Genomic DNA, 27,846 nt, shown 5'->3' on the forward strand with positions numbered 1-27,846 from the left:
CCCGGCCGCCGTCTGGGGTCACGTGGCGGCCGCCTGGATCACGTGGCCGCGGCGCGGGTCACGAGAGCAAACACCCGGCCGCGGCGCTTCCCGGCCGGTCCCTGCGCGGCGGGCCATGGCCAACGTCTCCAAGAAGGTGTCATGGTCCGGCCGCGACCTGGACGACGACGAGGCGGCGCCGCTGCTGCGGAGGGCGGCGCGGCCCGGGGCTCCGGCCGGCGAGGGCACGCCGCTGCTGAACGGCGCGGGGCCCGCGGCCGTCCGCCAGGTGAGGCGGCCCGCGGGGAGCCCCGGGGAAACTGAGGCCTCGCGCCGCCGGCCGGCGCTGGCGCGACCTCGGGCCCCGCGCGGGCCGGGACGGCGGGGCGCAAAGGCCTGGGCCGCCCCGGGCCGCGCCGCAGGCTCCGGCTGCTGGCTCCGGGCTCGCCGCGGCCGAGCGAGTCGGGGTCTGGGTCGCTGGGCGGCCCGGGCGGTGCGCGCATCCTCGCCGTCGTACGGACGGGGAATCGAGCCGCGGGCCGGGTCGGGACGGGACGGGGCCCCGGGTCTCACCGGGCGGACGGCAGAGCTGGGTTGGTCCCTAGGCCCCGGGTTCTGGAGTCCAGGGAGGAAGCTCCGGGCCCGGTGACAGGCGGGGTCTGAGGAGCCGGCCGAGGTCGCCATCACGCTGGGTGTTTTATGAGCCGATGAGCCGACTGGCACTTTGTCGAGTGTGCCCTTGACGGCATGAAGCTCATTATTTTACTCCTAAATGGCTTTAAAGGGAAGGCACATGGTGTTCTGCTCAGGTGACCTTTGTCTGCCTCGCCCCCCACCCCCAAAATGGTGATAATTCCATGAGTAACTATTTCAGTTCGGTCGTATTTTGAACCCCCAGGAGGTTTTAACAGTTGAGGTAGAATTTTTCCTTGCAGTGAGAGTAACTGAGAAGCTGTCTGCCACCCTTCTCTACAGGGATCAGCACAGACTTGCCCACCGTCTTAGGAATGACAAGTGTCTGCACTGTTTCCATTAGCAGTTAATTGAATTTGGAGCACGTAGCAGCCACTTTGCCACAAGTCAGAGGGGGTGGAATGTGCTCAGCGCTTGAGCAAATGCAGTATGTGTCTTTAAATGAATTTCTGCGTGTTGTTTAATTTTGAGTGAATGCGTTATTTTTGTTGATTGCTTGGTCTCATTCTGGTTTGTCATTATTCTTTGCTTTTCCTCCTCCTGTTCTAGATTGGTCCTTGAAGCACTTGTGTAACGTTTAAAGATTAGGAGGGACACGATCATCAGGCTGTTTCTCTAGAACTTATCTTTAGGTTTCCTGGTCCATGGGAAATGGATCAGAGGGTGAGCGTCGAAGTCTGCCCTTGGAGTGAAATCTGCTGAAATGCTTTCCGTGTCTGCACGGAAGTGCTCTGAAGCGGCTCATCTGAGGTGGTAGGGATGTGGTTGATTCGTTATTTTCTTCTTGGAACGTTTCTGTTGGTTTTTTCTCTTTTAAAAGAAAGTAATCTGAAGTCTACAACATAGAAGTGTGAAACAGCCTTTAAGACTTGGTGGGTAAAGAGATTGGAAACTTTGAGGCTGAGTTTGGGTTTATCTCAGGACTGAGCGTGCTCAGGGTTCCCCACTTCTCTTTGCAAATAGGTACAGGAGTTGGCTTTTTGGGGAAGAGCCTGTTGATCTCTCAGAAAAATCTTTGCAAGCTTTTTTGTTTGTTTGCATTTGATAACAACTGATTAGTTGCTCTTAAACAATTAAAAAGATAATTTATTGAGCACCTACTATGTGCCCAGGTGCCTGCGGTTTGCCTGGGACACAGAGGTGCATGAAGCAGCTTCCTTCCTGCTGGCTCCAGGCTCCTGGAGAAACAGGCCCAGTGCTCCGGGAGGACTGTGTGAGGGGCCCCGAGGGCAGGAGAGGTCTCTTTTGGATCTGGTCTTGAACAGTGTGAGAGCCTCAGGCAGGCAGACAGATGGGAAAGGATAAAGGAGTGTGTGTTTGGGACCCTGCAGCAGTTTGGAAGGTAAATTGGAGTGGGCGTGGAGGTTGGGGGAAGAGCTGGGGTCAGACCTGCAGGGGACCGCTGCTGGCTTTGATTGGGCTTCACCTTGTGGAGAGTGCTGCAGGAAGATGGAGATTTCAGTCTTAGAGGGTCCTCAGCCTGCCTGGTGTGAACGGGTGGGAAGAGGGGGACTCGAGGCATTTGTGCCAGGAACAGCGCTCTGGACCAGCGAGGACGCGTTCCACAGCCTCCTGTGCCTCAGAGTCCTCGCCTGCCAGAGTTCGTCTGCGTGCAGCAGTGGGCACAGGGCTTGTCACAGGCAGTGTCAGAAACAGCCGCACTAAAGGGATGGGTCGTCACTCGCGTGCACCTCCCTTGGCAGTGACTGACTTCCTTGATGCTGGCTTTCTTGGTGACCAGTGGGCTGAGTTCGTGGTTAGGCTCGGGGGCACCTAGTACTCCAGCAGATGGCAGCTTGTGAGCTGCTCTCAGTCCAGGGCCTTTTGGACTAAAATGACGGCCCAGGCCAGCAACCGCCCTACGGGAATGTTCTGGTGAACTGGACGTGAGAGCTTTGCCTGGCTGCCTCCTGGCCCTTTGCAGCTGTGGGACGTCCAGAGTTGGTGTCGTTCCCACTGTGGCACGAGCATAGCCTGCCAAGCACCTGAGGTAGCTGCTCGGGGCAGAGCTTCTAAGTGCCCAGCGGGGAGCAGGCACAGCCCTGGCAGGGTGGAGGGACAGGACCGGACCATTCAGAGCCACCTGTGGGTTGCTGTTTCCTTTCTCAGGCCTCTGGGCCCATCATGGCCGAGTGTGGGGTGATGGTGAGTTACCCAGCGAGTTGCTGCCCATCCACTGCTGGGACAAGGAGAGGGTGAGGTCAGCCAGCAGGTCACAGTCATGTGAGTGGGAAGTGGAGCGTTTTGAGAACTTATAGAGGGAAATCTGAGCCAGAATCAGATGCCCCAGGGGTTGGGGAGGGGTGGGGGGCGGTGTTTGCAGGGTTTGTAAATGCATGACCTTTCCAGGGACCTCGGCTTCAGGAAGCTCCCGCTGAGACACCTAGTGGGGTAGGACTCTCAGGTTAGTGTTTAGAATCGGTTCTGGGGATCTGGATTCTCTGGGAACTAGGGTTACCCCTTGGGACTGTGTCATGCCCTCGTGACCCAGAGCTATAGAGCACAATCTGAGAGTGCCAGGGAGGGGGTTGCAGGGAAGGTGTGGGGGGGGTCATCTGTCGTCCTCACCCGCTCCTTGAGCTCTGCTCCACGTAAGTGAGCACCCTGTCTTTCTCCTAGGTGTCTCCCAGCCCAAGGGGCAGCCCCTCCAAGAAGTCCCTCTGCCTCCTTGTCCTCATCGTCCTGTCTTCCTCCCTCTCCATGCACCCACCCCCAGCCCCACTTTGTAGGATCCAGGCCGGCTGTCCTGGCTCCCTCCCGAGGGCTCCTTGAACCTGTCTCCCTCATGCCTTCAGTAGCACCTGTCCAGGGCCAGTGTGAGTGGGACACAGCCACCGCCCTTAGCAAGCTCACAGTCTGGGGAGGCCGCGGAGGACATAGGCACGGCCGGACAGTGCAGGGAGCTGAGGAACAGGAGTGGGCCCAGACCTCGTCAGAGGATCCTGGGAAGCCACCAGGCAGAGGCTGCAGTGGGGCTGTTCCCATCCGGGATGATTCCGGTGCCGTCTGCCTGCCTCTGCACATCTTGGTCTGCTCCTTCTTGGCCCTCAGACTCAGCCTAAATGCTCCTCCTGGTCCATCCGATCTGGTGCAGACTGCTCCCTCTGGGTCCCTGTCGGCACCCCGGGAGCCTTTCTCACAGTTTATGCTGCATCGTTCATGGCAGCTTGTTCCCTTTCACTGTAAGCCTCTGCCAGCGGCAGCCCTGTGTCCTCAGTGCTGAGCGTGGAGCCTGGCAGGTGTCAAAATGCAGAGCAGCAGACTGGGATGGCAAATGGCCTTTGTTGTCTTTAAAATTTGTCTTAATTGTGGTAAAAACGTATTATGAAGTTTATCATCATAACCATTTCTAAGCGTATGGTTCAGCAGTGTTACATACATTTACATTGTTGTGCAACCATCATCACCATCCACCCACAGAACTGTCTGCATCTTGCAAAACTGAAACTCTTTCCCCATTAAACACTCACACCCCATCCCCCCTCCCCTGGCTCCTGGAAACCACCCATCTACTACTTCTTCTTCTTTTTTTTTTTTTGTGAGGAAGATTGACCCTGAGGTACATGTGTGCCAATCTTCCTCTATTTTATGTGGGATGCCGCCACAGTGTGGCTTGACGAGCAGTGCTAGGTCTGCATCTGGGATCTGAACCTGCGAACCCCAGGCTGCCAAAGCAGAGTGCACGAACTTAACCACTGTGCCACCGGGCTGGCCGCACTACTTCTTGTCTCTATAATTTTGACTACTCTAGGAACCTCATATAAATGAAATCGTACAGAATTTGTTTTTTGCAACTGGCTTCTTTCTTTTACTATGTGATGTCCTCAAGGTTCATCCATGTTGTAGCATACTGCAGAATTTCCTTCCTTTTTAAGACCAAATAATATTCCATTGTATGGAAAGACCATGCTATGTTTGTTCATTCATCCATCAGTGGACACTTGAGTTGCTTCCACCTCTTGGCTATTTGTGAATAATGCTGCCGTGAACATGGTGTACAAATAGCTCCTCGAGATCCTACTTTCAATTCTTTGGGTCTGTATCCAGAGGTGGGATTGCTGGATTGTATGGTAGTTCTATTTTTAATATTTTGAGGAACCACCATACTGTGTTCCACGGCAGCTGCACCGTTTTACATTCCCACCAACAGTGCACAGGGTTCCACATTCTCCACATCCTCGTCGACACTTGTTGATTCTGACCGTGCTCACAGGTGTGAGGTGCTGTCTGGTTGTGGTTTTGATCTGCATTTCTCTAATGATCAGTGGTGTTTTTATGCGCTTGGGCCATTTGTGTGTATTCTTTGGAGGGGTGTTTATTCAAGTCCTTTGCCCATTTTTGAGCCGGTTTGTTTTTTCGTTGTTGAGTTGTAGGAGTTCTCTATGTATCCTGGATATTAACCCCTTATCAGATACTTGCTTTGTAAATATCTTCTCCCATTTTGTAGGTTGCCTCTTCACTCTCATTGTTTCCTTTGATGCACAAAAGTTCTTCAGTTTGACGTAGTCCTATCTGCGTATAACTGTTGTAAATTTTTTTAATGGTTATGGATGTACAGGAGGTTGAAAGACAGTCCAGAGAGGACCTGTGTACCACCCCCAGTTTCTTCCAGTGGTTCCATCTTATGGAACAGCACACTGCTGAAACTGGGCACTGATGTTGGCATAATGTGCACGCATGTGTGTGTGTAGTTCTCTGCTGTCATGTCACGTGTATAGATCTTTGTGAGCACCGCTGCAGTCAACACACAGAGCATGTCCATCACCTCCAGGATTTCCCGCATCCTGCCTCTCGTAGTCACACCCCCTCATCAGGTCTGCGCTCATCCCTCCAGGTCTGATGTGTTGATATCGGGTTGGTGGAACCGTATAGTGTGTGATCTTTGGGATTGACTGCTTTCACTCAGCATCCCACCCTGGAGATTTCATCCGGGCTGTTGTGCATATCAGTAGTTTGAGGACCAACTAGTATTTAATTTCACTTGCATTTAAGAAAAGAAAGGAGGGGCTGGCCCCGTGGCGCAGTGGTTAAGTTTGCATGTTCCTCTTTGGCAGTGTGGGGTTCACTGGTTCGGATCCCAGGCGCAGACCTATGTACCACTTGTCAAGCCATGCTGTGGTATGCGACCCATATATAAAACAGAGGAAGATTGGCATGGATGTTAGTTCAGGGCCAGTCTTCCTTAGCAAAAAGGGGAGGATTGAAGGCCGGCCCGGTGGCACAGCAGTTAAGTTCACACGTTTCGCTTCTCGGCAGCCCGGGTTTCACTGGTTTGGATCCCGGCTGTGGACATGGCACCGCTTGGCAAAAGCCATGCTGTGGTAGGCATCCCACATATAAAAGTAGAGGAAGATGGGCATGGATGTTAGCTCAGGGCCAGTCTTCCTCAGCAAAAAGAGGAGGATTGGCAGTACTTAGCTCAAGGCTAATCTTCCTCAAAAGAAAATAAAAGGATTGGTGGGAGATGTTAGCTCAGGGCTAGTCTTCCTCAAAAAAAAAAAAAAGAGAAAGGAATAGACACAACACTAAATATGTGGTTGAACTGCAAGTAAATGGCTTTTTCATCACAAAAGACATTTCCTAAAAGATGCTCATCAAGTTGAGAAAAGAGATGATAGAGGGCCAGCCCCAGTGGCCTAGTGGTTAAGGTTGGTGGGCTCCACTTGGTGGCCTGAGTGGACCTACACTTCTCTGTTAGCAGCCATGCTGTGGTGGGGGCCTACATCAAAATAAAAAAAGAGGAAGATTGGCAATGGATGTTAGCTCAGGCAATCTTCCTCAGGAAAAAAAAAAGAAGATACACAAAGGTGCTGGAGGAGGGTGAGTGAGGGCCCAGTCGAGGGCAGCCATGGGGGGGCGTGGCCAGAGCTTAGCCCTGCCCACCGCCAGCCTCCATCTCCCTGTGGGTGCCGTCCAAAACAGTGCTCTCTCAGTGCAGACCGCTGTGCTCACCTGGCCTCTTCCCAGCCACGTGCTGAGGACCTGTTGTCACCACTGCTTGCCCCTTGAGACCTTGTCTGCCCGCCTCTTCCTGAGGTGATGTGCAGGGTGCAGCCTGGCCCGCAGACACTGTTTGGGTGTCAGAGGAGATGCTTTCTGGGGTCCGACTCTGGGCTGCCTTGGTGCATTGGGAGACTGCCTGATGTGGTTGAGCTTCTCTCGTGATCAGTGATGAGTAGGATAAAATGCCAGGCTGCCTTTTTCTGTGGGCTCTGTCCGTCAGGTCGGACACCAAATCGATATTCCCGTTTTCCTTTCACATTTGGACTCTCTTGCTGTTGCTCAGCCGTGTGTGTCCATCTTTGCACCCTGCCTGCCTGGCCGGTCTGTGTGTTTGGAGCTGTCCCCGAGGAAGCGCATTTGGTGTTCTGTGGCCAGCTTTGCTTCTGGTGCCCCTTCCTGATCACAGTGTCCTGTCTGGGGAGCAGGGGCTGCAGCCAGCCCTGGGCCACTTCCTGATCAGAGTTGCACTCAAGAACTGGGATCCCTTCCTAGGCCCCCCACCCTGCCTTTCTCACTGGATTCAGCAGTTGGGGGCATTGTCAGTTGTTTTTGAAAGAGGAAACAGCTGTGTTTCTCTCATTAATCACCTGTTTTGCGGACGTTTACCATGTGTATGTCGAGAGAAGTGCACAGTCATGCGAGTGGAGCCTGACAGTTGTCATGTGAACATGCACCCCCTCGTTACCACCTGTTGTGGGGTGATGGTGGCCCCCTAGAAGATGTGTCTGTCCCCTCCTGACCCTGGAACCTGTGTATGGTCCCTGTATGGAAATAGGATCTTTGCAGATGTGATCACGTTAAGATGAGGTCGGGCTGGCGCAGGGTGGTGTCCTCATCAGGGGAGGGACATTTGGACACAGGCACACTCGGAGGGAGGAGGCCGCGTGATGACCGAAGCAGAGATGGTGTTGCCAGGGAATGCTGAGGATCGCCAATGCCATCAGAAGCTGGGAGAGGCAGGAAGGAGCCTCCTCGTACCTTTGAGAGGGAGCACTGCTGGCCGACACCTTGAAATTGGACTTCTGGCCTCCAGAGCTGGGAGAGAACGAATTTTTGCTATTTTAAGCCACCGAGGCTGTGGGAATTGGTTACAGCAGCCCCAGAAGACTCAGACTCCCCCCAACAGAGTCGGCCAGCATCCCCAAAGCCCCCTGGTGCTGCTCGCTTTTACTGTCTCCCCCAGCCCCCACCCTGTAACCACCACCACCTGACCTTCCACTTCCTGTGGTGGAATCCCGGTAGCTCTCTGGCCTGGTGCTCCTCGGGCCTATCATGCTGTCAGCAGTGGTTTGTTCCTGTCGTTGCTGCATGGTTCTCCACTGCGTGTAGGACTGCCAGAGAAAATGCAGGGCGCCCAGCTGCATTTGCATTTCAGAGAAACGGTGAATAATGGTTTGGGGTTTTTTTTGTGAGGAAGATTAGCCCTGAGCTAACATGTGCTACCAATCCTCCTCTTTTTGCTGAGGAAGACTGGCCCTGAGCTAACATCCATACCCATCTTCCTCTACTTTATATGTGGGACGCCTACCACAGCATGGCTTGACAAGTGGTGCCATGTCCACACCCGGGATCCGAACCTTCGAGCCCCGGGCCGCCGAAGTGGAACGTGCAAACTTAACTTCTGTGCCACCAGGCCAGCACTGAATAATGTTTTAATACAAGTGTGTTCCGCACGGTATTTAAGACGTACTTAGGCTAACACATGACTTGTTTCTCTGAAATGCACGTGTAACTGGTACTTGTGTTTTTTCCCCTAGTCTTGGCCTGCAGTGTGCATAAGAGAAGTCACGCGCCTGATTTGTCTGTCCTCTGTGGTTGACCTGCCCCCTGGGCCTGGGAGCACAGCCCTACTTTAGAGAGGGAGGGTCCTGGGTCCCCTGCCCTGGGCGAGGAGGCACTTCTGACTGTGTGTCTGGAGGCCTGTGACAGGTCCCCCCTGGCAGAGCCACTCAGTCTCATGATGGGGGATGCACAGAACTGGGAGCTGGGGGGCAGGGGACAGAAAGACTCCTGGAGGAGGGGCCATGGACCACCTAGATTTTCTAGGCTTGGGGTGGGGTACCTGGGAGGACACTGGTGTGGTCCTGCAGCCCGGGGTTCTGGTGGCTGGCAAGTGTTTCATCTCCAGTCTCTGAAGCGCTGCAGAACAGGGGAGGACAGCCCTCGGTGGTGGGGAAGGCCTGGGCTTCGGAGCTGGGGGCTGGACTATTTGATGACAGGCTGTGGGTGGTGAGGGCAGGCCTGGGGATCCAGCGTTGGCCCTGCGCTGGGGTCCCCCTCATGGCATCTGGGGGTCTGTGTCCTTGGGTGAGGCCGGGTGGCGTGGGCATGCAGAGAGCAGCACAGCCCTGTGGCTAAGTGATTTCTTACGTCGCAGCTCAGCCCTGTGATTTCTCTTCTGCTTCTAGTCGCCCCATTCCACGTTTTTCCGGATTGGACAGATGAGCAACGTGGAGCTGGATGATGAGCTTCTGGACCCTGTGAGTGGTAGTTATTCCCCATTCATGGAGCGCCCACTGCGTGCCAGGCTTGTTCCCAGGGAGCAGAAGTCTGCGCTGGTGGAGCTGCAGCCTAGCAGACAGCAGACAGTAACGCCAAGCAAGAGGCTGCCGGACCGTGGGTGGGCCCAGCAGAGCTCAGGGACGAATGTAGACATTGCTGAGCTCAGGGACTGACATGGGCCATGCAGGGCTCGGGGACAGAATGATGAGCAGACATGGAGCCCCCAGAGCCAGGGAAGGCTGCTCCAAGGGGCTGTGTCCCCTGAGGCCGAGCCAGACAAGCAGAGATGGGGGAAGTGTGTGTTAGGCAAGGTACACCAAGCATGCTGTGTGGAGGTGCAGGAAGCAGGCCGGGGGCGGAGGGGGGAGGTGCCAGGGGTAGCAGGGGCCCCAGTGGGCTGGAGGAGGGCTCTGGGGGCTGGGTGGAAGTGGGCATCTCAGGGTGGGGGGCCCTTGGAGAGCAGTGATGTCCTCTTCCCCTGCCCCTGTGCTGGGGCCGGACTGTCCAGCAGCTGCCAGGGAAACGTTTCCTGAGCGCCCTCCGCCAGACTTGTCTTTGACTTCCTGCTCCGACATCTCATGGTTCTGATCTGCATTTCCCTGATGGCTGGTGATGTTGAGCATCTGGCCTGTGCTGATGGCCACTGGATGTCTTCTTTGGGAAATGTCTGTTCAGATCCTGTGCTCCTTTTTTAATCGTGTTACCATATGTTTTTATAGTTGAATTATAAGTGTTCTTTGTGTGTTCTGGACACAGATCGCTCATCAGATACACGATTGGCAGAGACTGTCTCCTGGTCTGGGTGTTCTGCTCACTTTCTGACGGTGTCCTCTGAAGCACGGAAGCTTTTCACTCTGATGAAGTTCAGCCCGTCTGTTTTTTGCTTTGGTTGCTCCTGCTTTTGGTGTCATATCTAAGAAACCATTGCCTGACCCAACGTCACAAAGATTCAGTCCTATGCTTTCTTATAAGAGATTTATATATTTAGATCTTTGACCCATTTTTCATGAATTCTGTGTATGGTTTAAGATGCAAGTCCAGCCTTGTCATTTTGCATTGTGGATATCCAGTTTTCTCAGCACCATTTCCTGAGAAGACTGGTCTTTCCCTATTGCATTGTCCGGGCGCTTTGTGGAAAATGAGTTGGCTGTAGATGTGAGGGTTTATTTCTGGGCTCTCAGTTGTCTGCTGTCCGTCTGTCCTTGTGCCAGTGCCCCGCTGTCTGGATGACTGCAGCTTTGTAGCAAGTTTTGTAACGAGTGAGTGTGAGGGTTCCAACTTTGTTGTTCTTCAAGGTTTTTTTGACTGTTCAGGGTCCCTTGCTTTTCCACATGGATTTTAGGATCAGCTTGTCAGTTTCTTCAACAACACCAGCTGGAATTTAGATAAGGCTTGCTTTGAATTTTAATATTACGTCTTCCAATCTATGAACACAGGATATCTTTCCATCCATTTAGGTCTTCAGTTATTTTCAACGATGTTTTATAGTTTTCAGGGTATAAGTCTTACACTTCTCTTGTTAAATGTATTTTAGGAATAAAGTTTATTTTATGTATTTTGTTTTATTTTTTTTTTAAGATTTTATTTTTTCCTTTTTTCTCCCCAAAGCCCCCCGGTACATAGTTGTATATTCTTAGTTGTGGGTCCTTCTAGTTGTGGTATGTGGGACACTGCCTCAGCGTGGCTTGATGAGCAGCGCCGTGTCCGCGCCCAGGATTCGAACCAACGAAACACTGGGCCGCCTGCAGTGGAGTTCGCGAACTTAACCATTCAGCCATGGGGCCAGCCCCTATATATTTTATTTTTGATGCTCTTGTAGATAGAACTGCTTTCTTAATTTCATTTCAGATAGTTCATTGCAAGTACATAGAAATACATTTGATTTTTGTATATTGATCTCGTATCCTTCAATTTTACTGAATGCGTTTATCAGTTCTAGTAGTTTTTTTTAGTGTATTTTGGGTGATTTTCTATACACTAGATCATGTCATCTACACATAGAGAGTTTCACTTCTTCCTTTCCATCTTGATGCCCTTTGTTTCATTTTCTTGCCTAATGGACCTGGTAGAAGCTGCAGTGCGGTGCTGAATAGCAGTGGTAAGAGTGAGCGTCCTTTTCTTCTTCCTGATCCTGGGGGGAAGCGTCAGTCTTTCACCATCGAGGGTGATGTGGCCTGTGGGTTTTCGTATATGTCTTCATCAAGTTGAGCAGCCTCCTACTCCTGGTTTATTGAGTGTTTTTATCATGAAGAGATGTTGGATTTTGTCAGATGCTTTTTCTGTATCTCTTGAGATGATTGTCTGGATTTTGTCCTTTATGTTATTGAAATGGCATGAACTGTTTGTGTTTACAACACTTCTGACACCAGTTTGTTGGTTTTTTCCTCATAACCAGCTAATTCTCTGATTCTCCAGACACCACCTGAGTGTCCTACAAGTCAGTTTATTCTGACAGCGTCTACTCGGTGTCAGCACAGACCCCACAGGTTAAGGGTCAGTCCCACAAGACTGCGCCCACTTCAGACCATCACAAGTCCAGGTTGTCACCTGTGCTCTGATCGACTGGCTGTAAATCGGGGTTCCCACTGCCCCCTCCTCAGGTTTCATAATTTGCTCAATGGCTCACAGAACTCAGGGAGACATTTTATTTATGTTTACTGCTTTGTCGTAAAGGATATGACTCTGTAATGGCACATGGAAAAGATGCACAGGGAAGGAGTGGGGAGGGGCACAGAGCTTCCATGCTGCCGGGGAGCACCAGCCTCCAGCACCTCCCGTAGTCACCAGTCCAGAAGCTCTCCAAAACTTCTCATTTTGGGTTTTTATGGTGATTAGCTCTGTCTCCACCCTCTCTCCCCTCTAGAGGTCAGAGGTCTGGGGACGTGGCTGAAAGTTCCAACCCTTGAGTCCCATGGTCGGTTCCCCTGGCGATCAGCCCCCATCCTGAAGCTACCTAGGGGCCCCCAGCCACCTCCAACTCATTAACGCACAGAAGACACTCATTACTCCAGAGACGCTGAGGGTTTTAGGAGCTGTGTGCCAGACCTGGTACATAGACCAATAAAATACTTTCCATCGTACCACAAACATTTTGAATTAATGGATTTTCAGATGTCAAACCAACCTTTCATTCCTGGGGTAAACCCAGCTTGGCTGTGGTGTTGCAGGGTCCCGTCTTCTGGCCCCATATTGAGGACTTTGTGTGTTGTTCCTCGGGGTGTGTGTCTGTAGTTAGTTTCCTGTCTTGTGGTGTCCTTGTCTGGCTTTGAGGTCAGGAAAGGACCAGCCTCGTGGGATGAGTGGGTGTGTGCTCCCTCCTCTTCTCATCTGGGCTTCATTCATAAATGTGCTGGGTTGTCACAGCCTCTTCCTTCCGCAGGACATGGACCCCCCTCACCCTTTCCCCAAGGAGATCCCGCACAATGAGAAGCTCCTGTCCCTCAAGTACGAGGTGGGCCTCCTCCCTCTGTGTTCCCGCGCCATGCAGCCCCTAGCGCTTTATCCCCTCCCCAGCCCCACACCCCCACCTGCTGCCCGCCATGAACCTGGAACATTGGGTCAGTGGTCAGTGTTGTCTCTGCTATCCTGGTCTGCAGAGCTTGGACTATGACAACAGTGAGAACCAGCTGTTCCTGGAGGAGGAGAGGCGGATCAACCACACGGTGAGTCTGGGGCCCGACAGCCCAGACACTGCTGCCTCAGAGGCGTCCCCAGGCCTTTGACCACAGTGCAGTGTCCTTGTGGCATGTGCCCCACTCTTGGCTGCCCTGGTGACCGAAGGGCTGGCCTGGTGCTGCTCTCTGGGCCAGGTGCAGCAATGCATCCCCTCCATCTCTCACCCCTCCTCGCTCCCTGTGCCTCAGATTATGGTGTGTGTCCTAGAGCAGGAGATGCCCAACGCCCAGTACAGGAAACTGTCTGTCACGTGGTTATGACTAAGAGGGCTGTTCTTGGAGATGTCAGCTGTGGTGTCCAGAGTGTCAGCAGCTGATTATGAATTGGTTGGGAAGGTACACACACACCCCCACCCAGATGCTCCATTGTCTCTGAGGCTTTGACCAGAGGCCACCTTTGTAGGACTCGGGGGTCCCAAGTGCAGCGTGCCACACATGGTGGCGATGAGCAGAATTCCAGGGGCCAGTCACACCATCCCCAGAGTGGCCTGTGACAGGAGGTCTCACCACTGCAGCCTCTTCTGACAGACGCCTTGCCCTGCAGGCCTTCCGGACAGTGGAGATTAAGCGCTGGGTCATCTGCGCCATGATCGGGATTCTCACGGGCCTCGTGGCCTGCTTCATTGACATCGTGGTGGAGAACTTGGCCGGCCTGAAATACAAGGTCGTCAAGGACAATATCCTTTGTGGTCCTGTGGCATGGAGCGGCCCAGGGGCACTGTCCAGTTGGGGGAGGCGTGCCTAGGGGCTGCAGCTCTGTCCTGCTTGGGCGGTGAAACGTCTCTGGGCTGTCCAGTGAGCGCACAGCCTGTGAAGCTCTCGGGCGGGCTTGTGCCTGGGCCAGTGCTGCAGGCCAGGAGGCCAGGCCGCGAGGGCATCGCAGGCGGGGGGCACAGTCCGCAGTGGGGAAGCTGCAGTTGTCCTTGATGAGCCCCAGATATCGACAAGTTCACGGAGAAGGGTGGGCTGTCCTTGTCCCTTGTGCTGTGGGCCGCGCTAAATGCTGCCTTTGTGCTCGTTGGCTCTGTGATCGTCGCCTTCATAGAGGTATGTGCAGCCACGAGGAGGCCATGGTGGGAGGCCCCTTGGTGGTGGGCACCCCTCCAGCTCACCCACCTGCAGCTCCTGCCCGTGAGCTTCCCGCGGTCAGACTGCAGGGTAACCCTCTGGTGCCCATGTTGAACGGTTGAGTCAAAATAGCAAACACGTCTGGGCCTCTTCACCCCCAGCCTTGGGGTGCCGCTCCTGTCCCCCTGCCCCGTGTCTCCCCCCGGCCTCAGACCCTCCTAGGGTGCTCCTTTGCTCCAGGACTTCTCCCAGAAGCCTCCCTTCCTATGGCCTGCCTCTTTCTTTGCTCCTTCCTTTTCATGGGGTGTGGGAAGGAAGATGGGGCAGCATCTGGAAGCTTCTCTCTGGGGTACAGTGTGGTGCCCCCTCAGAGGGAGCGGGGAGCTCCAGTCTCTCTCAGCAGGTGCGTGACAGATGCCTTCCGTCTGTCCTGCAGTGTCCTCACCCTGCCCCCTTGGAGGACACTGGGCCTCCTTCCATCTCTTCCCACATCCCACAGTGTGCGCTCCCCCTGGGGGTCGCTCTGCATCTGGGGTGGGAGAAGCGAGAAGCCCCTTCTCTGGGCAGCCCGTCCCCTGTCCTGGGCCCTACATGGCCGCGGCAGCTGCCCAGCATGGCTCAGCTCAGTGCTTGCCTCCCTCTCCTTCCAGCCAGTTGCTGCTGGCAGTGGGATCCCCCAGATCAAGTGCTTCCTCAATGGGGTGAAGATCCCCCACGTGGTCCGGCTCAAGGTGAGGCGTGGAGGTGACCTCTGGTGGGAGCGCAGTGCTCAGCTTGGGGTTCCTTTGCTGAGTTAGGAGCATTTTGTGTGCCCACCTCCCCTCCGCCATCCGCCCAGGCCTGTTTCGTGTGCCACTGCTGAGCACGTGCAGGGATGTGCTGACGGATTTTATGTAAACTTTCTTTGGGAAGTGGTACAGACTTTCTCTTGTCCACGTTGAGTGACGCAGAAATGCTTCACTGGTGTGTGTGTTTGATCTCAGCTCTAGGATGTGCATGAATTCTGTCTGGTGAGTGGCGTCACACGAGGAGGAGAGCTGTGTTGGAGTCATAAACTTCAGGGCATTTTTCCTTTTCTCAAACTCTTTCTTAATACTTATTATCCTTAATCTTTTCGAACACCCTGATGCCTAGAGGGCTGGGAAGTCACAGTTCCTCCTGTGCTCATGTTCAGGTGTGTGGTCAGCATGCCGCAGCCTGGGATTTGCTGGTGGCTTCTTTCCTGCCCCTGCCTAGGGAGGCTGTGCTCCCGGGGTCGGGGCAGGGGGGCTGGTGGATGCACTCCAGGGGAGCAGAGCAGCCTCCAGGTTCCCTGCGGCAGAAGAGGTGGTGGGAATGGCATCTGACCTGTGGTAGCCAGACTAGGTAGCCGGTGGTGGGCAGTGATGCAGCAAGTGCTGGATGAGGAGATGCCCCTGGGCTGTCAGGAGGGGCACGAGGGCTGCCATCTGTACGTACTGCATGCAGCCACTCAGTATAGAGAGTTTGAAGATACAGGAAGGCAGGAAAGAACGGGCTGGAATCCCGCCACCATGGATGCCCACTGGGATGTGCTGCCCTCCTGTGCACCTTCTTTGGTTCTCACAAGGCTGGGCTCCACGTGTGGCATTTTGTTGCTCAGCTTCCTTGACTGTGTGTGGCCTTTCATCAGACACTTGGCATGTTTTCCTTTGTGTTCCAGACCCTGGTGATCAAGGTGTCCGGCGTGATCCTGTCGGTGGTGGGAGGACTGGCCGTGGGAAAGGTAGTGGAGCGTGTGGCCCTGCCCTAGCCTGAGTTCCTCTGTGTGCCACGCGGGACCCAAGGCCGGTTTGTTCTCTCCAAGCTCACGCTCACCTGTGTGCGGCTGTCCTGTCCTTGTAGGAGGGGCCAATGATACACTCGGGCTCCGTGATTGCTGCTGGAGTCTCCCAGGGGAGGTCAACATCACTGAAGCGAGATTTCAAGGTGAGTCCTCTCTCCTGATGTGGATGTCGACTGTGAGGGTGACCGAGGACACCCGTTGGAGAGCTGGGGCCCCTCCTGCTCCGTGCAGGCGTGCTCTGCTGGGACCCATCATTGACATTGCATCTGAGGGTCTCCCCAGCGAACTGTCCTGGGGGCTTTGCCAGGGCCTGACCAAGGAGTCCGCTCAGCCTGCTTCTGGGTATTTGGTGTGGATGTGCATTTCTGCGGGGAGGGTCTGTAGCTGTAAACAAACAGTTTCTCAAAGGACTCAGCTACCCAGAAAGAGGGCAGGAATGACACATGCAGGTTGGAGATGCTCAGTTTTCACGATACGCTTCAGAAGATTGTTGCGTTTCCCCAAAGAGCCCCCAGCATCCTGATGGGTATGCACTGAGTTTATAGGTTTAGAGACAGTTAACGTTTTTACAGTATAGAGCCTTTCCTTTAAGTTAAGAACACAGTGAAGTTTTGTGTTCGTTGGGCTTCATTAGGTCTGTCAGCGGCGTTGTGGGTTTGTTGATTTAGCTCTTGCACAGACCGTGAAGTTGAGTTACTGCTGTGAGTGGCGTGCTTTCCCATTTTCCCGTGGTGGCTGGTGTGCAGGGCGGCTCTCACGGTGTTGCTGCCCCCTGCCCTTCTGCAGTCCCTGTGAATCCTTCCCTCCCCTCCCCGGCCTGTCTCCGCGGCCTCCAGCTGACCTCTTCCCTTCCTGAGAGAAGTGCCCTTGGAGAAGCTGGCTGAGACCCTCTGCCCCATCTGTTCCTGGTTCAGATCTTCGAGTACTTCCGCAGAGACACGGAGAAGCGGGACTTCGTCTCGGCGGGAGCTGCGGCCGGAGTGTCCGCTGCGTTTGGAGCCCCCGTGGGTGAGGAGGGGCAGGGCGGTCCTGCTTGGTCTGACGTGCCTGCCGTGTTGGGGAAGCTGCTCTCCCGCGGTGTGAAGGGGTAGTCTTGGTGTGTGTGGGCGAGGGTGTGGAGCGTACCCCCTGAGAGGCCCCGGGGACTGCCTCTGACATGGTCCCAGTGCCCTGGGGACGGAGGGCATGAAGTGGCAGTGGGTTTGGGGTTCCCGTGGCCTGGATGGGCACTTCAGGGCTGGGCCGCTGGCCATTCCAGGTGGCGTCCTGTTCAGCTTAGAAGAAGGCGCCTCCTTCTGGAACCAGTTCCTGACGTGGAGAATCGTAAGTGCCTGTGGACGGCTGCCTCTCCCTGCTAGGCTGCGCTGATGCCTGGCTCCGTGTTGGGGCAGACGCTGTGCTCTTGGCCCCAACTTTGGTCTCTTCACGCGAGGGTCCATCAAGCTGTGGTTGGAGCCATGCCCCCAGGGTCCGTTAAGGCTCTGCCCCTCACTTGACCTGAGGCGTTGGCCATTCTCTTACCGCCTGCCCGTCCCCTTGTCATTGTGGACGTCGTCCCCCCTTGTTCTCCTCCCCCTCCTCACTGGGAACCCCACGTGCCTCCTTCCCTCGGCTCCGTCACTGGCTTGGCCTGATGCTCGTCCAAAACAGGCTGTGACCCGGCTGGCCTGGCGGTGAGGGGACCCAGCCAGCAAGGCCCTGGCCCCTTTCCCTTCAGCCTTTGGAGGGTCTCCAGGTGCCTCCCCAGTGACAGGAGCTCCTCCTCCTCCTGCAGCCCCTCGCCAGCTCCTGTCCTCCCCAGCGGTGGGCCTCAGCTGGCTGGGCGCGGTGCCTCGGCCCAGTGGCCGTGCTCTGATGGCCCCCATCTCCCTCTCTGCCCACAGTTCTTCGCCTCCATGATTTCCACCTTCACTCTGAATTTTGTTCTCAGCATTTACCATGGAAACATATGGGACCTGTCCAGCCCGGGCCTCATCAACTTTGGAAGATTTGACACAGAGGTAACCCAACATGTTGTACCCCCTCACTCTTTCTGGTTCTTTCTCAGTGCAGGGCCAAAGCTGTGTACTTAAGGTTCAGCCTGAGAACTTGGGATTTTGGAAGATTCTGCCTCTTAGCTGCGAGGCTGAACTTTTATCTGGAAGCACCAGAGGCCTGGAGGGTCTCTAGGAAAGGGCGCTTCTGACTGGCCGTGCGGGTTAGGACACCCGTCCCCCAGTGGGCGCCTCCAGGGGTGTCCCAGCCGTGTGTGGACTGTGGGACAAGAGCGCTGAGTGTGGTGGGCCTGGGAGCTCGGGCAGCAGCTCATGGAGGGTGAGGAGGTACAGGCATGCGTTTCTAGGGAGGCCTGGCCCACCGGCCGGTGTCGCCACTCCCAGGGCCGTTCTCGTGCACAGACGCATAGGGGCTCTTGGGTGGTCTGGTCGTAAGATCTGTTCTGGGGGTTTTCCCCCTGTCATGCACCCCATGGGCCTCCTTTGGCCAAAGCTCAGGCCGTCCACCCTTCTGAGGTGATGGAGATCTGGCTGAAGCCTCAGGAAGACAAAAGCCTCACAGGGCCTCCGAGCACCTCCCTGACCAGCCGTGCAAGCAGGAGTACAAGCCGCTCCGCACGCCCAGCGTTCCCTGCGGGGCCTGCACAGCCTGTGGGAAAGTGCTGGGAGGCTCCTGTGCGAGTGGGCAGATGGTCCCGAGTGTGAGGACATCGTCCCTCGGAACGCTCGCTCTCCCTCTCTCCACACAGACGATGGTGTACACGATCCACGAGGTCCCTATCTTCATCGCCATGGGCGTGGTGGGTAAGGCCGCCCCCACGCAGCGCACCAGCCGCCCCGGCCCCACACTGGGCCGTTGCTTTCCAGACAGTCTCAGGCGCCTTCCAGCAGGAACGAAGCACGTGGTGGGGATTGGGCCCGCGGTACTCCAGGCCTGGCCCAGCTTTGAAGTGGCCAGAGAGGGACACGGCCCCCACACTCTGCTTGCTGTTCCAGGGCCACCCAGGGCGGGGCTGCACTCCCCAAGGAGGGAGCCCAAGCCTGGGGGAGGCCTGGAACTTTACTTCCATCGGCGAAACCCCGACTGGCTCTGGACAGCGTTTGTTGCCCTGAGAAACCTCGCCCTAGCCTTTGAGAAATAAGCCTGTCTGTCGGCCAGGATGTGGTGACAGAGAGGTTCACAGACCATCCCCTCCTGTCCCCTGTGCTGCCTGGAAAGCCTCCACCTTTCTTCCTTATGTCGCTTACACACAGCTTCTTCCCGGTTGTAGGTGGTGTTCTTGGAGCCGTCTTCAATGCCCTGAATTACTGGCTGACGATGTTTCGAATCAGGTGAGAAGCTTCTGTTTTGTGCATCGAGTTGACACGTGTGGCCCCTGGGGCTTTGAAAACAGACGAGTTGTGGGCTCTGCACCCGTGGGGCTGCCCCCTGCATCTGTCGTGATGGTTTGTACATGAGGCCGGGAGTGGGCAGGGCCGGGCTAGGCGGGGCCTCAAGGGTGGCTCCTTGGGCAGGGGGAACCCCCATGCATCCTCCCTGTCCTGAGTTCAGCTCCTTCTGGTCTCTCTCATCCTGAGCCTGGTCTGCCTGCGGGCAGCATGGGGCCATGAGGAGCACAGTTATTGGAGCCCTTGGGTTTTCTGAAACCTTTGGGGCGGCTCCTGGGCTTGCAGAAGCTCTTCTTCCTTCTCATTCTCCTCGTCCTCCTGCACCAACTCAAAATGCTGTTGGAGAGCGCCTGAGGACAGGCAGAGGATGTTCAGGAGTAGCCGTGCTGTGTTGCCCTCCTGATCAGCAGTCTGCTCTCACGGGGTCGCAGACTCAGGGTGGCCTGGTCCAGCCCGGCTCTTTGCTCTAGGTACATCCACCGGCCCTGCCTCCAGGTGGTTGAGGCCGTGCTGGTGGCCGCTGTCACAGCCACGGTTGCCTTCGTGCTGATTTACTCATCGCGGGATTGCCAGCCCCTGCAGGGCAGTGCTGTGTCCTATCCCCTCCAGGTAGGACACCTGAGCCCCATGGGTGGACCCACCAGGCAGGGCAGGGGCAGCGCCGGCCCCCCCACTGCGTTTTCAGACAGGGGTAGGCAGCCTGCCAGGCGCCAGGAGAATGAGGTGTTATGTCGAGTGGAGTCCCGCCCAGTCCTCCTCCCAGAGCAGCACCCTGGTGGGGTCTGCGGGAGGCCTTCAGAAGTGGGAGCTCGTGGGTGTGGACTGAGAGTTGCAAACTGGCATATGCATGAAAACCTGTGCACGCGTGCTCACTACAGCACGAGTCACAGTGGCCCACAGTGGAGGCAGCCCAGCTGTCTATCAGCTAACGGACAGATAAACAGGTGGGCTTATTCAGCCATAAAAAGGAATGAAGCACTGGCACACGCTACAACACGGATGAACCTCGAAAACATGATGCTCAGTGAGAAAAGCCAGACAGGAAGGACACCGTAGCCTATGATTCTGTTTGTGCGAAATGTCCAGAAGCAGCAAATCCCTAGAGACAAAATGCAGATTGGTGATTGACAGAGGCTGGGGATGGGGATAGAGAATGACTGATGATGGGCACAGATGTAAACAAGCTGTGAAAGATGCAGGTGTGGGGCCCCCATGGGCTGGCTCTGGTGAGGCCATGGGGTTGACAAGGCCAGCTTCGCTTGGGGTCAGTCCCTACTATGACCTGTGGCCTCAGGGCCCATGGCTCTCCTCAGCCTGGAGGGTGCTGGGCCTGCTGGCATCCAGGACACCGATGTTTGACCATTGGGTTCTGGGAGCATGCTTGTGGTATAAGGTCTGGGATCTCCATGTGCCCCAGGGACAGACTAGCTGTCCAGCCCAGGAGTCCTGTTGACCAGCCCCTACAGGGCTGGACGTGCTTCTGAAGCCCTCACTGTCCCTGGGACGGGCTCTTTGCGTCCTGCCTCGCCTCTGAGGCCGCAGGCTGGGCCCATCCTGTTGTGTGGCTGTTGGCTGGTACTGTCCAGGCCGGGACTGCCCCGTCCCACAGACTATCTTCTTTCCCAACCCCACAGCTCTTCTGTGCAGATGGCGAGTATAACTCCATGGCCGCAGCCTTCTTCAACACCCCAGAGAAGAGTGTGGTCAGCCTTTTCCACGACCCCCCAGGTGCGTGCTCATGCATAGCACTGTTGGCCTCATGTCGCTACCTGGTCCCCATCCCTTCTGGCCTGGGTGACCCCTTCTGGCTGAGTGTGCCCTGTGGGCAGAGGTCACTGCCCTTGCTGTGGGGGTGGGGTGCAGTGGTGCGCAGGGGCTGGCAGCCAGGAGTCAGCTAGGGGCGAGCACCAGGGAGGGGGCCTGGCCAGGCTCCCCACGCCGTCTCCTTCCCTTCCTGGAGGGGCCGCGGGGGCTGTCTCCATCTTCTATTAAGACGACCTTGTCTCCCAGGATGAGTTTTCCTTCTGGGCGCTACTTGCATGGGTCACTCCCGGTCAGAACACCGGGTGTGGTGACTCACCAGCTCCTGGCCTTGCCAGCCACACGTTTTGAGTTAAAGACAGGCTCTGAGAGCAGACTGCTGGTTTTCAAGGTGCACCTTCCAGTTCACAATCCTGCTGCTCCCGGGCAGGGCCTCGCCTCCCCCGCGCCCAGAGGGGGCCCTGCAGCACAGGCCTGTGATGGCACCCGCTGCACGAATCTGGGAACAGAGCAGTTGCCTCCGGTCTTCCACCCTGTAGCTGCTCTGTGCCATTGTTTTGCCTTTTCTGTCTGGAACCCTTTAGGTTATCTCTAATTGTTTCCTGTCACAAGGCCACCAGGAGCTTCCTGGTCCTCAGGCCTCTGTGCGCATGTGACAGGAGTCCATAAGATTTCACAGAAAGGCTTTTAAGTGTGAGGCGAAGCTGAGCCCTTTCTGAAAGGTGCTGAGCGGGGCCGCTGGACAGGCACCAGGTCCTGGACATGTTGGTTCCAGGGTTTGACTGACATCTTCCTGCGTCTGGAAGTCATCTGGTGTGGACTGGTGGCCGGTGGCCTCCCTGCGCTGACCTTTGGTGGTCTGTACTGCAGTGCCAGCCATGTGCACAGACCTCAGTTGGCACCTTCCCTTGGTGGAAGGTCCCACCATCCCACTGGTGGCACTGGGGCCTGTCTCCCCCAGCTCTCTGCCCCACGTGCCAGGAGGCCATCCTCCTGCCTCTGAAGCCCTGTGCTCTAGCCTCAGAATGCGGAGACTTCTGGGGGCTCACCGGGTGTCTGTGACCAGCAGGCCATGACTGGGCAGTTGGGCGGTTTGGCCCTGCTCAGGTGTGAGTCCATGAGGCAGGCCCTGGCCAGCTCCCTCTCCACTAGGCTCCTACAACCCAGCGACCCTTGGCCTCTTCACCCTGGTCTACTTCTTCCTGGCTTGCTGGACCTATGGGCTCACGGTGTCCGCCGGTGTCTTCATCCCGTCCCTGCTCATCGGGGCCGCCTGGGGCCGGCTCTTTGGCATATCCCTGTCCTACGTCACGGGGGCTGCGGTGAGTAGGGCTTCTCCATGCACAGAGTCGGGGCTGGGGGCACTTGAGCCCGGGTGCAGGAGCTGGTGACGAGGTGCGGTGCTCCAGGCCTCAGCCCCGCCACGCTGCCTTCCCGGCCTCCCCCTCCCCTGTGGCCACGTGGCGCGACACACGTCCATGTGTTTTCTTCTTTTCACTTTATTCAAATAAGATATTTTTAAAAACAAAGAAGGGGTGCAGTGAGTCTCCCCTGCTGTTCCTCCCCCCTCCCCTGCTCCAGGCTCCGGGCGCATCTCGGGGTTCCTTTGCTACCAGTTTGTGTGTTCTCGAGTGGAATGTGATTCATGTAGCATAAATCCACCTTTTTAAAAGCATACCATTTGGTGCTGCTCCAGTGGTCCACGCGGTCGTGGAACCATCATCGCTGTCTAGGTTCAGGACCCTCTGGTCAACAGAGAGAAACCTGCACCCCTTCACACTCATTCCTGTGCCCCCGAGCCCCTGGTGGCCGCCAGTCTGCTTTCTGTCTGGAGTTGCCTGTTCTGGGTGTTTCGTGTCCGCAGAGGAACACGTTGTGGTCTTTGGTGGCAGCTCCTCTGTGTGTCCTGTTCTCAGGGTTCGTCCAGGTGGGAGCACGTGTAGGGTTTTCACTTCTCACGCAGCCCTGTGTGGTGCCGGTGTTTCTGCACAAACCGCAGTCACTGACACGTGTGTCGGCCCGCCTTCCCTGCACACACCTGCAGCTGTTCCCTCCTCAGTCTGTAGAGTGTCTGCTCCTGTCGCCTGCTGCAAGGTCCCCAGCATGTGCAGGTGGCAGGGTGCATCCCCGAGTGGGCACACCTAGGGTGTTACTGCACATGGTGCTGGGGCGTGTGTGGGAACTGCAGGACTCCTTCCCAGTTGTGGAATTGCTGGGCCGGTGGCCTCCAGTGGTGTCAGTGCATCTGGGGTTTGAGCAGGGGCCTGTCACCCCCTCTGATGCCTCCTCTGTGTCATCCCGCAGATCTGGGCGGACCCTGGCAAGTATGCCCTGATGGGAGCGGCTGCCCAGCTGGGTGAGTCCTGGCTGCTGTGTGGTCATCCTAAGATTAGGGGGCGCCCCTGCCTGTCGGGACAGGAAGGCCGGGTGTTCACTCCATTTGTTTTTGTTTTTTTTTTTAAGATTTTATTTTTCCTTTTTGTCCCAAAGCCCCCCTGTACATAGTTGTATATTTTTAGTTGTGGGTCCTTCTAGCCATGGCATGTAGGATGCCGCCTCAGCATGGCTTTGAGTGGTGCCATATCCACGCCCAGGATTTGAACTGGCGAAACCCTGGGCCACCGAAGTGGAGCACATAAACTTAACCACTCGGCCACAAGGCTGGTCCCTGTTTACTCCATTTCTGTGGTCATTGGCCAGTGGGCCACCTCACCCCACTGTGTGGCTACACAGGGTCGCTGGGGTGAATGGCCAGGGGCACAGACTTGCACAGAGAACCAAGGCAGTGGGAGAGTGGAGGGGTGGCCCATAGAGGCCCATGACCGCAGCCTCACCCCAGCCCATCCCTTCTCTCCCCTGACAGGTGGGATCGTGAGGATGACGCTGAGCCTGACGGTCATCATGATGGAGGCCACCAGTAATGTGACCTACGGCTTCCCCATCATGCTGGTGCTGATGACTGCCAAGATCGTGGGGGACGTCTTCATCGAGGTGCGGCTTGTGAGGACAGGGCTGCCTGCCCTCCTTGCCCTCGCTCTGGGCCCCTCCCCACGCCCCTGGCCTCGGAGCCTGAGACTGTAGGGCTTCAGGCGTCTGTGTGAAGGGAAAGGGGCCCCTGTGAAGCCATCCTCCAGATGACCCCTTGCCTCGGTGGGCGGGCATAGGGCAGGCCCCCTCCCTCAGTGGCAGGCCCAGCACATCACCAGCCCACCCTCTCCTCAGGGCCTGTACGACATGCACATCCAGCTGCAGAGCGTGCCCTTCCTGCACTGGGAGGCACCCGTCACCTCGCACTCGCTCACCGCCAGGTACCACGGGCCATCTTGGTTCAGGCTGAAGGCCTGCGGCCTGGGCTTCCTCCCCGTGCTCAGGATGGGGTATGGGGGCAAGTGGTGTGGCGGATGCTCCAGGAGGTTTGGCTCGAGCAGCCTGGCACAGGAAAGAGGCCGCGTGCCTCTGTGCAGACATCTGGGGAAATGCTGTGCGGGCATCTCGGCTGTGTGGGCGGCCGGCCCAGGGCTGGTTCTCCAGGGCAGCTCCCAGGGTGGGGGCCCTGCGGGCTCCCAGCCCCCTCGTCCTAGGGTTTCCTGAGTCCAACGGACTTGTGCCTGTTGAGCTTCACCTTTGCTGTGAAGAGAGAACACTCAGAATCCCCCAGGGGCAAGTGGCCACTGTGACAGACAGCGGACGAGGCATGTGCTCCTCCACAGGGAGGTGATGAGCACGCCGGTCACCTGCCTGCGGAGGAGGGAGAAAGTGGGCGTCATCGTGGACGTGCTCAGCAGCACCACGTCCAATCACAACGGCTTCCCCGTGGTGGAGTACACTGACGACACCCAGGTACCACCGGGCAGCGGGCGGGTGTGGCATGCTTCTCACGTGGACCTGTTGAGCATGCGTGTTAGTGAAGTGTGGTCACAGGAGTGTAGAAACCCCACATTTGGGTTTGTAGTGGAATTCTAGCTACAAAAGGAGCTGAGGCCCACAGCTGGGAAGACGTGGTCCCCGTGAGCGCTGGCCCTGCTCGTGAGCTTAGTCACATGCCCACGTATCTTGTGGTCGTGCTCTAGGCTGCCCCGTCAGCCATGGAGTTGAGGCTGTGAGTTTTGTCAGGAGCAGTTCTGACGGGACGTGTGGCACCCCTGTCACCATGCATCCAAAGGTTTGGGATGAGTTTGTCCAGGCTGGGTCTACATCTTGCCCCTGGCAGACGCTCCAGCCTCACGGTGCGGGGCTCTGCACTGCGGGGCGTTTGGGAGTTAATGAGCTTGTGCAGGTGGAAGCCTGCTGTGAGACCTAGTGGTGACCACACATCGATATGGACTGGCAGAGCCGGTGAGGCAGGAAGGGCCACGGCTTCTGGGCTCCGCCCGCGCATAGACAAGCCTGTCTGTTTTTCTGCAGCTGGCCCGGCTCCAGGGCTTGATCCTGCGCTCCCAGCTGATCGTCCTCCTAAAGCACAAGGTTGGCCTGTCGGGCACCTCCGGGGCAGCGGGAGACACTGGGCCTGGTGCTGGGTTGTGACACGGCACTGTCCGCTGCCTGCAGGTGTTTGTGGAGCGGTCCAACATGGGGCTGGTGCGGCGGCGGCTGAGGCTGAAGGACTTCCGTGATGCCTACCCGCGCTTCCCCCCGATCCAGTCCATCCACGTGTCCCAGGATGAGCGCGAGTGCACCATGGACCTCTCCGAGTTCATGAACCCCTCCCCGTACACTGTGCCCCAGGTGCTGGCTGCAGGGCTGTGGGGCGGGCCCCACCTGCAGGGTTACCAGGTGGCCAGAATTTTTCTAGAACCTTTCTGATGGCACAGGGCAGCCTTCAATGGCCATGTGACCAGAAAGTGCATTTGAGGGGCTGGGGTGGGTCAGAGGACGAGCAGAGAGGAGCTCTGTGGTTACGCCAAGGACCAGGAATGGGGTTGGGGGCAGCTGTAGAGGCCGAACTGGCAGGGCCAGATGGCGTGGAGGGGAAGGGGCAGTTCAGGACACATCCTGACATCCTGGTGGCGGTGGGGTCTGCGAGGGAGACAGCTGACCCTGAGTTTGGCAGGCCCTACCTCTGCTCTTCTTTTGAGCGGAGCCAGGGCCGGTGGCAAGCTGAGGCTGTGCCCTCATTGCAGGAGGCGTCTCTTCCACGGGTGTTCAAGCTCTTCCGGGCTTTGGGCCTCAGGCACCTGGTGGTAGTGGACAACCACAATCAGGTGAGCTTGCACATGGTGCACACACATGCACACCCGTTTCCTGCTCACTCCAGCCCCTCTGCCTCCAGACCTGCCTGCCCTGTGCACAGGTGTGCGCTTCTCCCAGCTCCTGCAGGGACTCTTGAGACCCAGGATGTAGGCTGGCCGTGTGCCCACCTCTGGGGCTCCCCCAGACAGGGCTGCCCACCACACACAGGGCAGGGGCTTCGACAGAGGCAGGTCGGGCTGCCCAACCCCTGTGACCTGGCTTTGCTCCCACAGGTGGTTGGGCTGGTGACCAGGAAGGACCTGGCCCGGTACCGGCTTGGGAAGGGGGGCCTGGAGGAGCTCTCGCTGGCCCAGACGTGAGGCCTTGGCCCCGGCCCCTCCTCCTCCTGGGGTTCCTGCCTCGCTCCATGTGCAGCCGTGAATCCAGTGCCCTCCACACCTCGGGGACCAGCCGACTGCCCCCTGGGCACTCTGTTTACATTCTCAGCTCGGTCTTCTGGCCTCAGCCCCGTAGATCCCAACCTCCATCCTCCTGTGTTTCTCGACCTTCAGGGATCAGACGCTCGTGCAGCTGCTCCTCGCAGGCTGCTGGCTTCCTGAGAGCCAGCGAGAGGGCGTGTGTACACATTTGTGTATGAGCGTGTTTCCGTGTGTGTTTGTGTGTCTGTCTCAGTGTGTGTGTGTGTGTGTGTGTGTGTGTGAGAGAGAGAGACAGCTAGGGAGCTGGTCCCTGTGGGTCTGAGTGTTGCAGGCCCCCAGAGCAAGGCCCCATCACTGCCTCTGTTCCCTGTTACCCTGGGAGCCCACCCAGAAGGACCGTACCACCTGCACACCCCCACCTGAAGGCCGGGGGACGTAAGGCTGCAGCAGAGGCTTCTGGCCTTGTCCTTCTTGGTCCTCAGCTCAGTCTGCAGCCACGAGGTGGTGGGCCTGTGCAGTGGGGCCCTGCCTGGGCAATGGCCCCAGTGGACGCATGAAGGCAAGGCTTCTGGGGAGCAGGACACCTTGGAGAGTGGATTCCAGAGTGGGCTCTGTTGGGAAGCTGGCTGTTGCCCCAGACTCACCGCACACACCCCCTGGGCCACACCTTGACTCTGGGCGCACGAGGCTCTCTGGCCAAAGGAGAGCTGAGAATCACTCACAGGCCTGAACCCCCGAGTCCAGACAGACGTCCATTGCCACACCCGTGTGGATAGCAGCTGGAAAGGCGGGTGTTCTCAGCATGAGGGGACCCCCTACACCCAGCTTCTGAGGACCCCTGGCCCAGGGCATTATTCTGGGGCAGCTCTGGTTCCAAGCCTGAGGGCAGGTGGGCTCTGGGATGGGCTGGTAAGCCTGGAGCAAGGATGCTGTGCCCCTCCCAGGCTGGGCAGGCCTGGATCCTGTGTCCTGTGTCCCCAGGGCCCACTTCTGTGACAAGACAGCGTAGATGCCTTTGTGGTGGGCTGGCAGGCAGTGCAAGGGGCCGAGGCCTCAGAAGACCAGTCTTCCTGCCAGGAGTCCTCCCTGGGGGGACGGGTCTGAGTGGGGTTCCTGATGGGAGGAATAAAGAAACTGTACCCAGCCAGCCAATGTCAGTGTCCTTGTTCCCGCCCAGCATAGACCAGTCGAGCAGCCTGGGATTCTCGGGGCCGTTGGGGATGGGGGCATCTAGGACGGGGCCTTCCTCAGTATTTGGTGTGGGTGGGCAGAGCCCTAGTGCAGATCTCCCTGGAGAAGGGGACGCGGGTGAGGAAGCAGCTGGGGCCTCCGCATGGCTCACGGGACGGAGGTCCTGCAGGTGCCAACCA

The 27,846-nt window shown here is 57.0% G+C and overlaps 1 protein-coding gene across 3 annotated transcripts; it reads left to right on the forward strand.

Moving 5' to 3' along the window:
- Positions 1–36: 36 nt before the first annotated feature.
- CLCN7 (chloride voltage-gated channel 7) lies at positions 37–27,623 on the forward strand. 3 transcript variants are annotated; one of them, XM_023616657.2, is made up of 25 exons: positions 37–268; positions 9,084–9,155; positions 12,557–12,628; positions 12,774–12,839; positions 13,396–13,528; positions 13,789–13,898; positions 14,570–14,650; positions 15,601–15,663; positions 15,783–15,866; positions 16,638–16,731; positions 16,982–17,046; positions 17,607–17,723; positions 18,467–18,521; positions 18,989–19,049; positions 19,577–19,715; positions 20,741–20,834; positions 22,020–22,189; positions 23,172–23,223; positions 23,731–23,858; positions 24,090–24,175; positions 24,578–24,707; positions 25,272–25,331; positions 25,416–25,592; positions 25,988–26,068; positions 26,330–27,623. In XM_023616657.2, exons 1-25 carry the CDS (start codon positions 116–118, stop codon positions 26,414–26,416), a joined length of 2,430 nt encoding a protein of 809 aa, XP_023472425.1. In that variant the 5' UTR covers positions 37–115; the 3' UTR covers positions 26,417–27,623. The 3 variants fall into 3 exon arrangements, with proteins under 3 accessions (XP_023472425.1, XP_070088618.1, XP_070088619.1); XM_070232517.1 differs by lacking the exon at positions 9,084–9,155 and having other exon boundaries at positions 39–268; XM_070232518.1 differs by lacking the exons at positions 37–268; positions 9,084–9,155 and adding an exon at positions 11,208–11,275.
- The last annotated feature ends 223 nt before the right edge of the window (positions 27,624–27,846 follow it).

This window comes from Equus caballus, chromosome 13 (genome assembly GCF_041296265.1).
Source record: "Equus caballus isolate H_3958 breed thoroughbred chromosome 13, TB-T2T, whole genome shotgun sequence".
Lineage (NCBI taxonomy): Eukaryota > Metazoa > Chordata > Mammalia > Perissodactyla > Equidae > Equus > Equus caballus.

Bases quoted from the DNA above. Each gene is read 5' to 3' on its own strand.
- CLCN7 (XM_023616657.2), top strand. From the start codon at position 116: ATGGCCAACGTCTCCAAGAAGGTGTCATGGTCCGGCCGCGACCTGGAC. The intron at 269-9,083 runs GTGAGGCGGCCC...TTCTGCTTCTAG, and splicing joins GGCCCGCGGCCGTCCGCCAG to TCGCCCCATTCCACGTTTTT. The intron at 15,664-15,782 runs GTAGTGGAGCGT...CTGTCCTTGTAG, and splicing joins GAGGACTGGCCGTGGGAAAG to GAGGGGCCAATGATACACTC.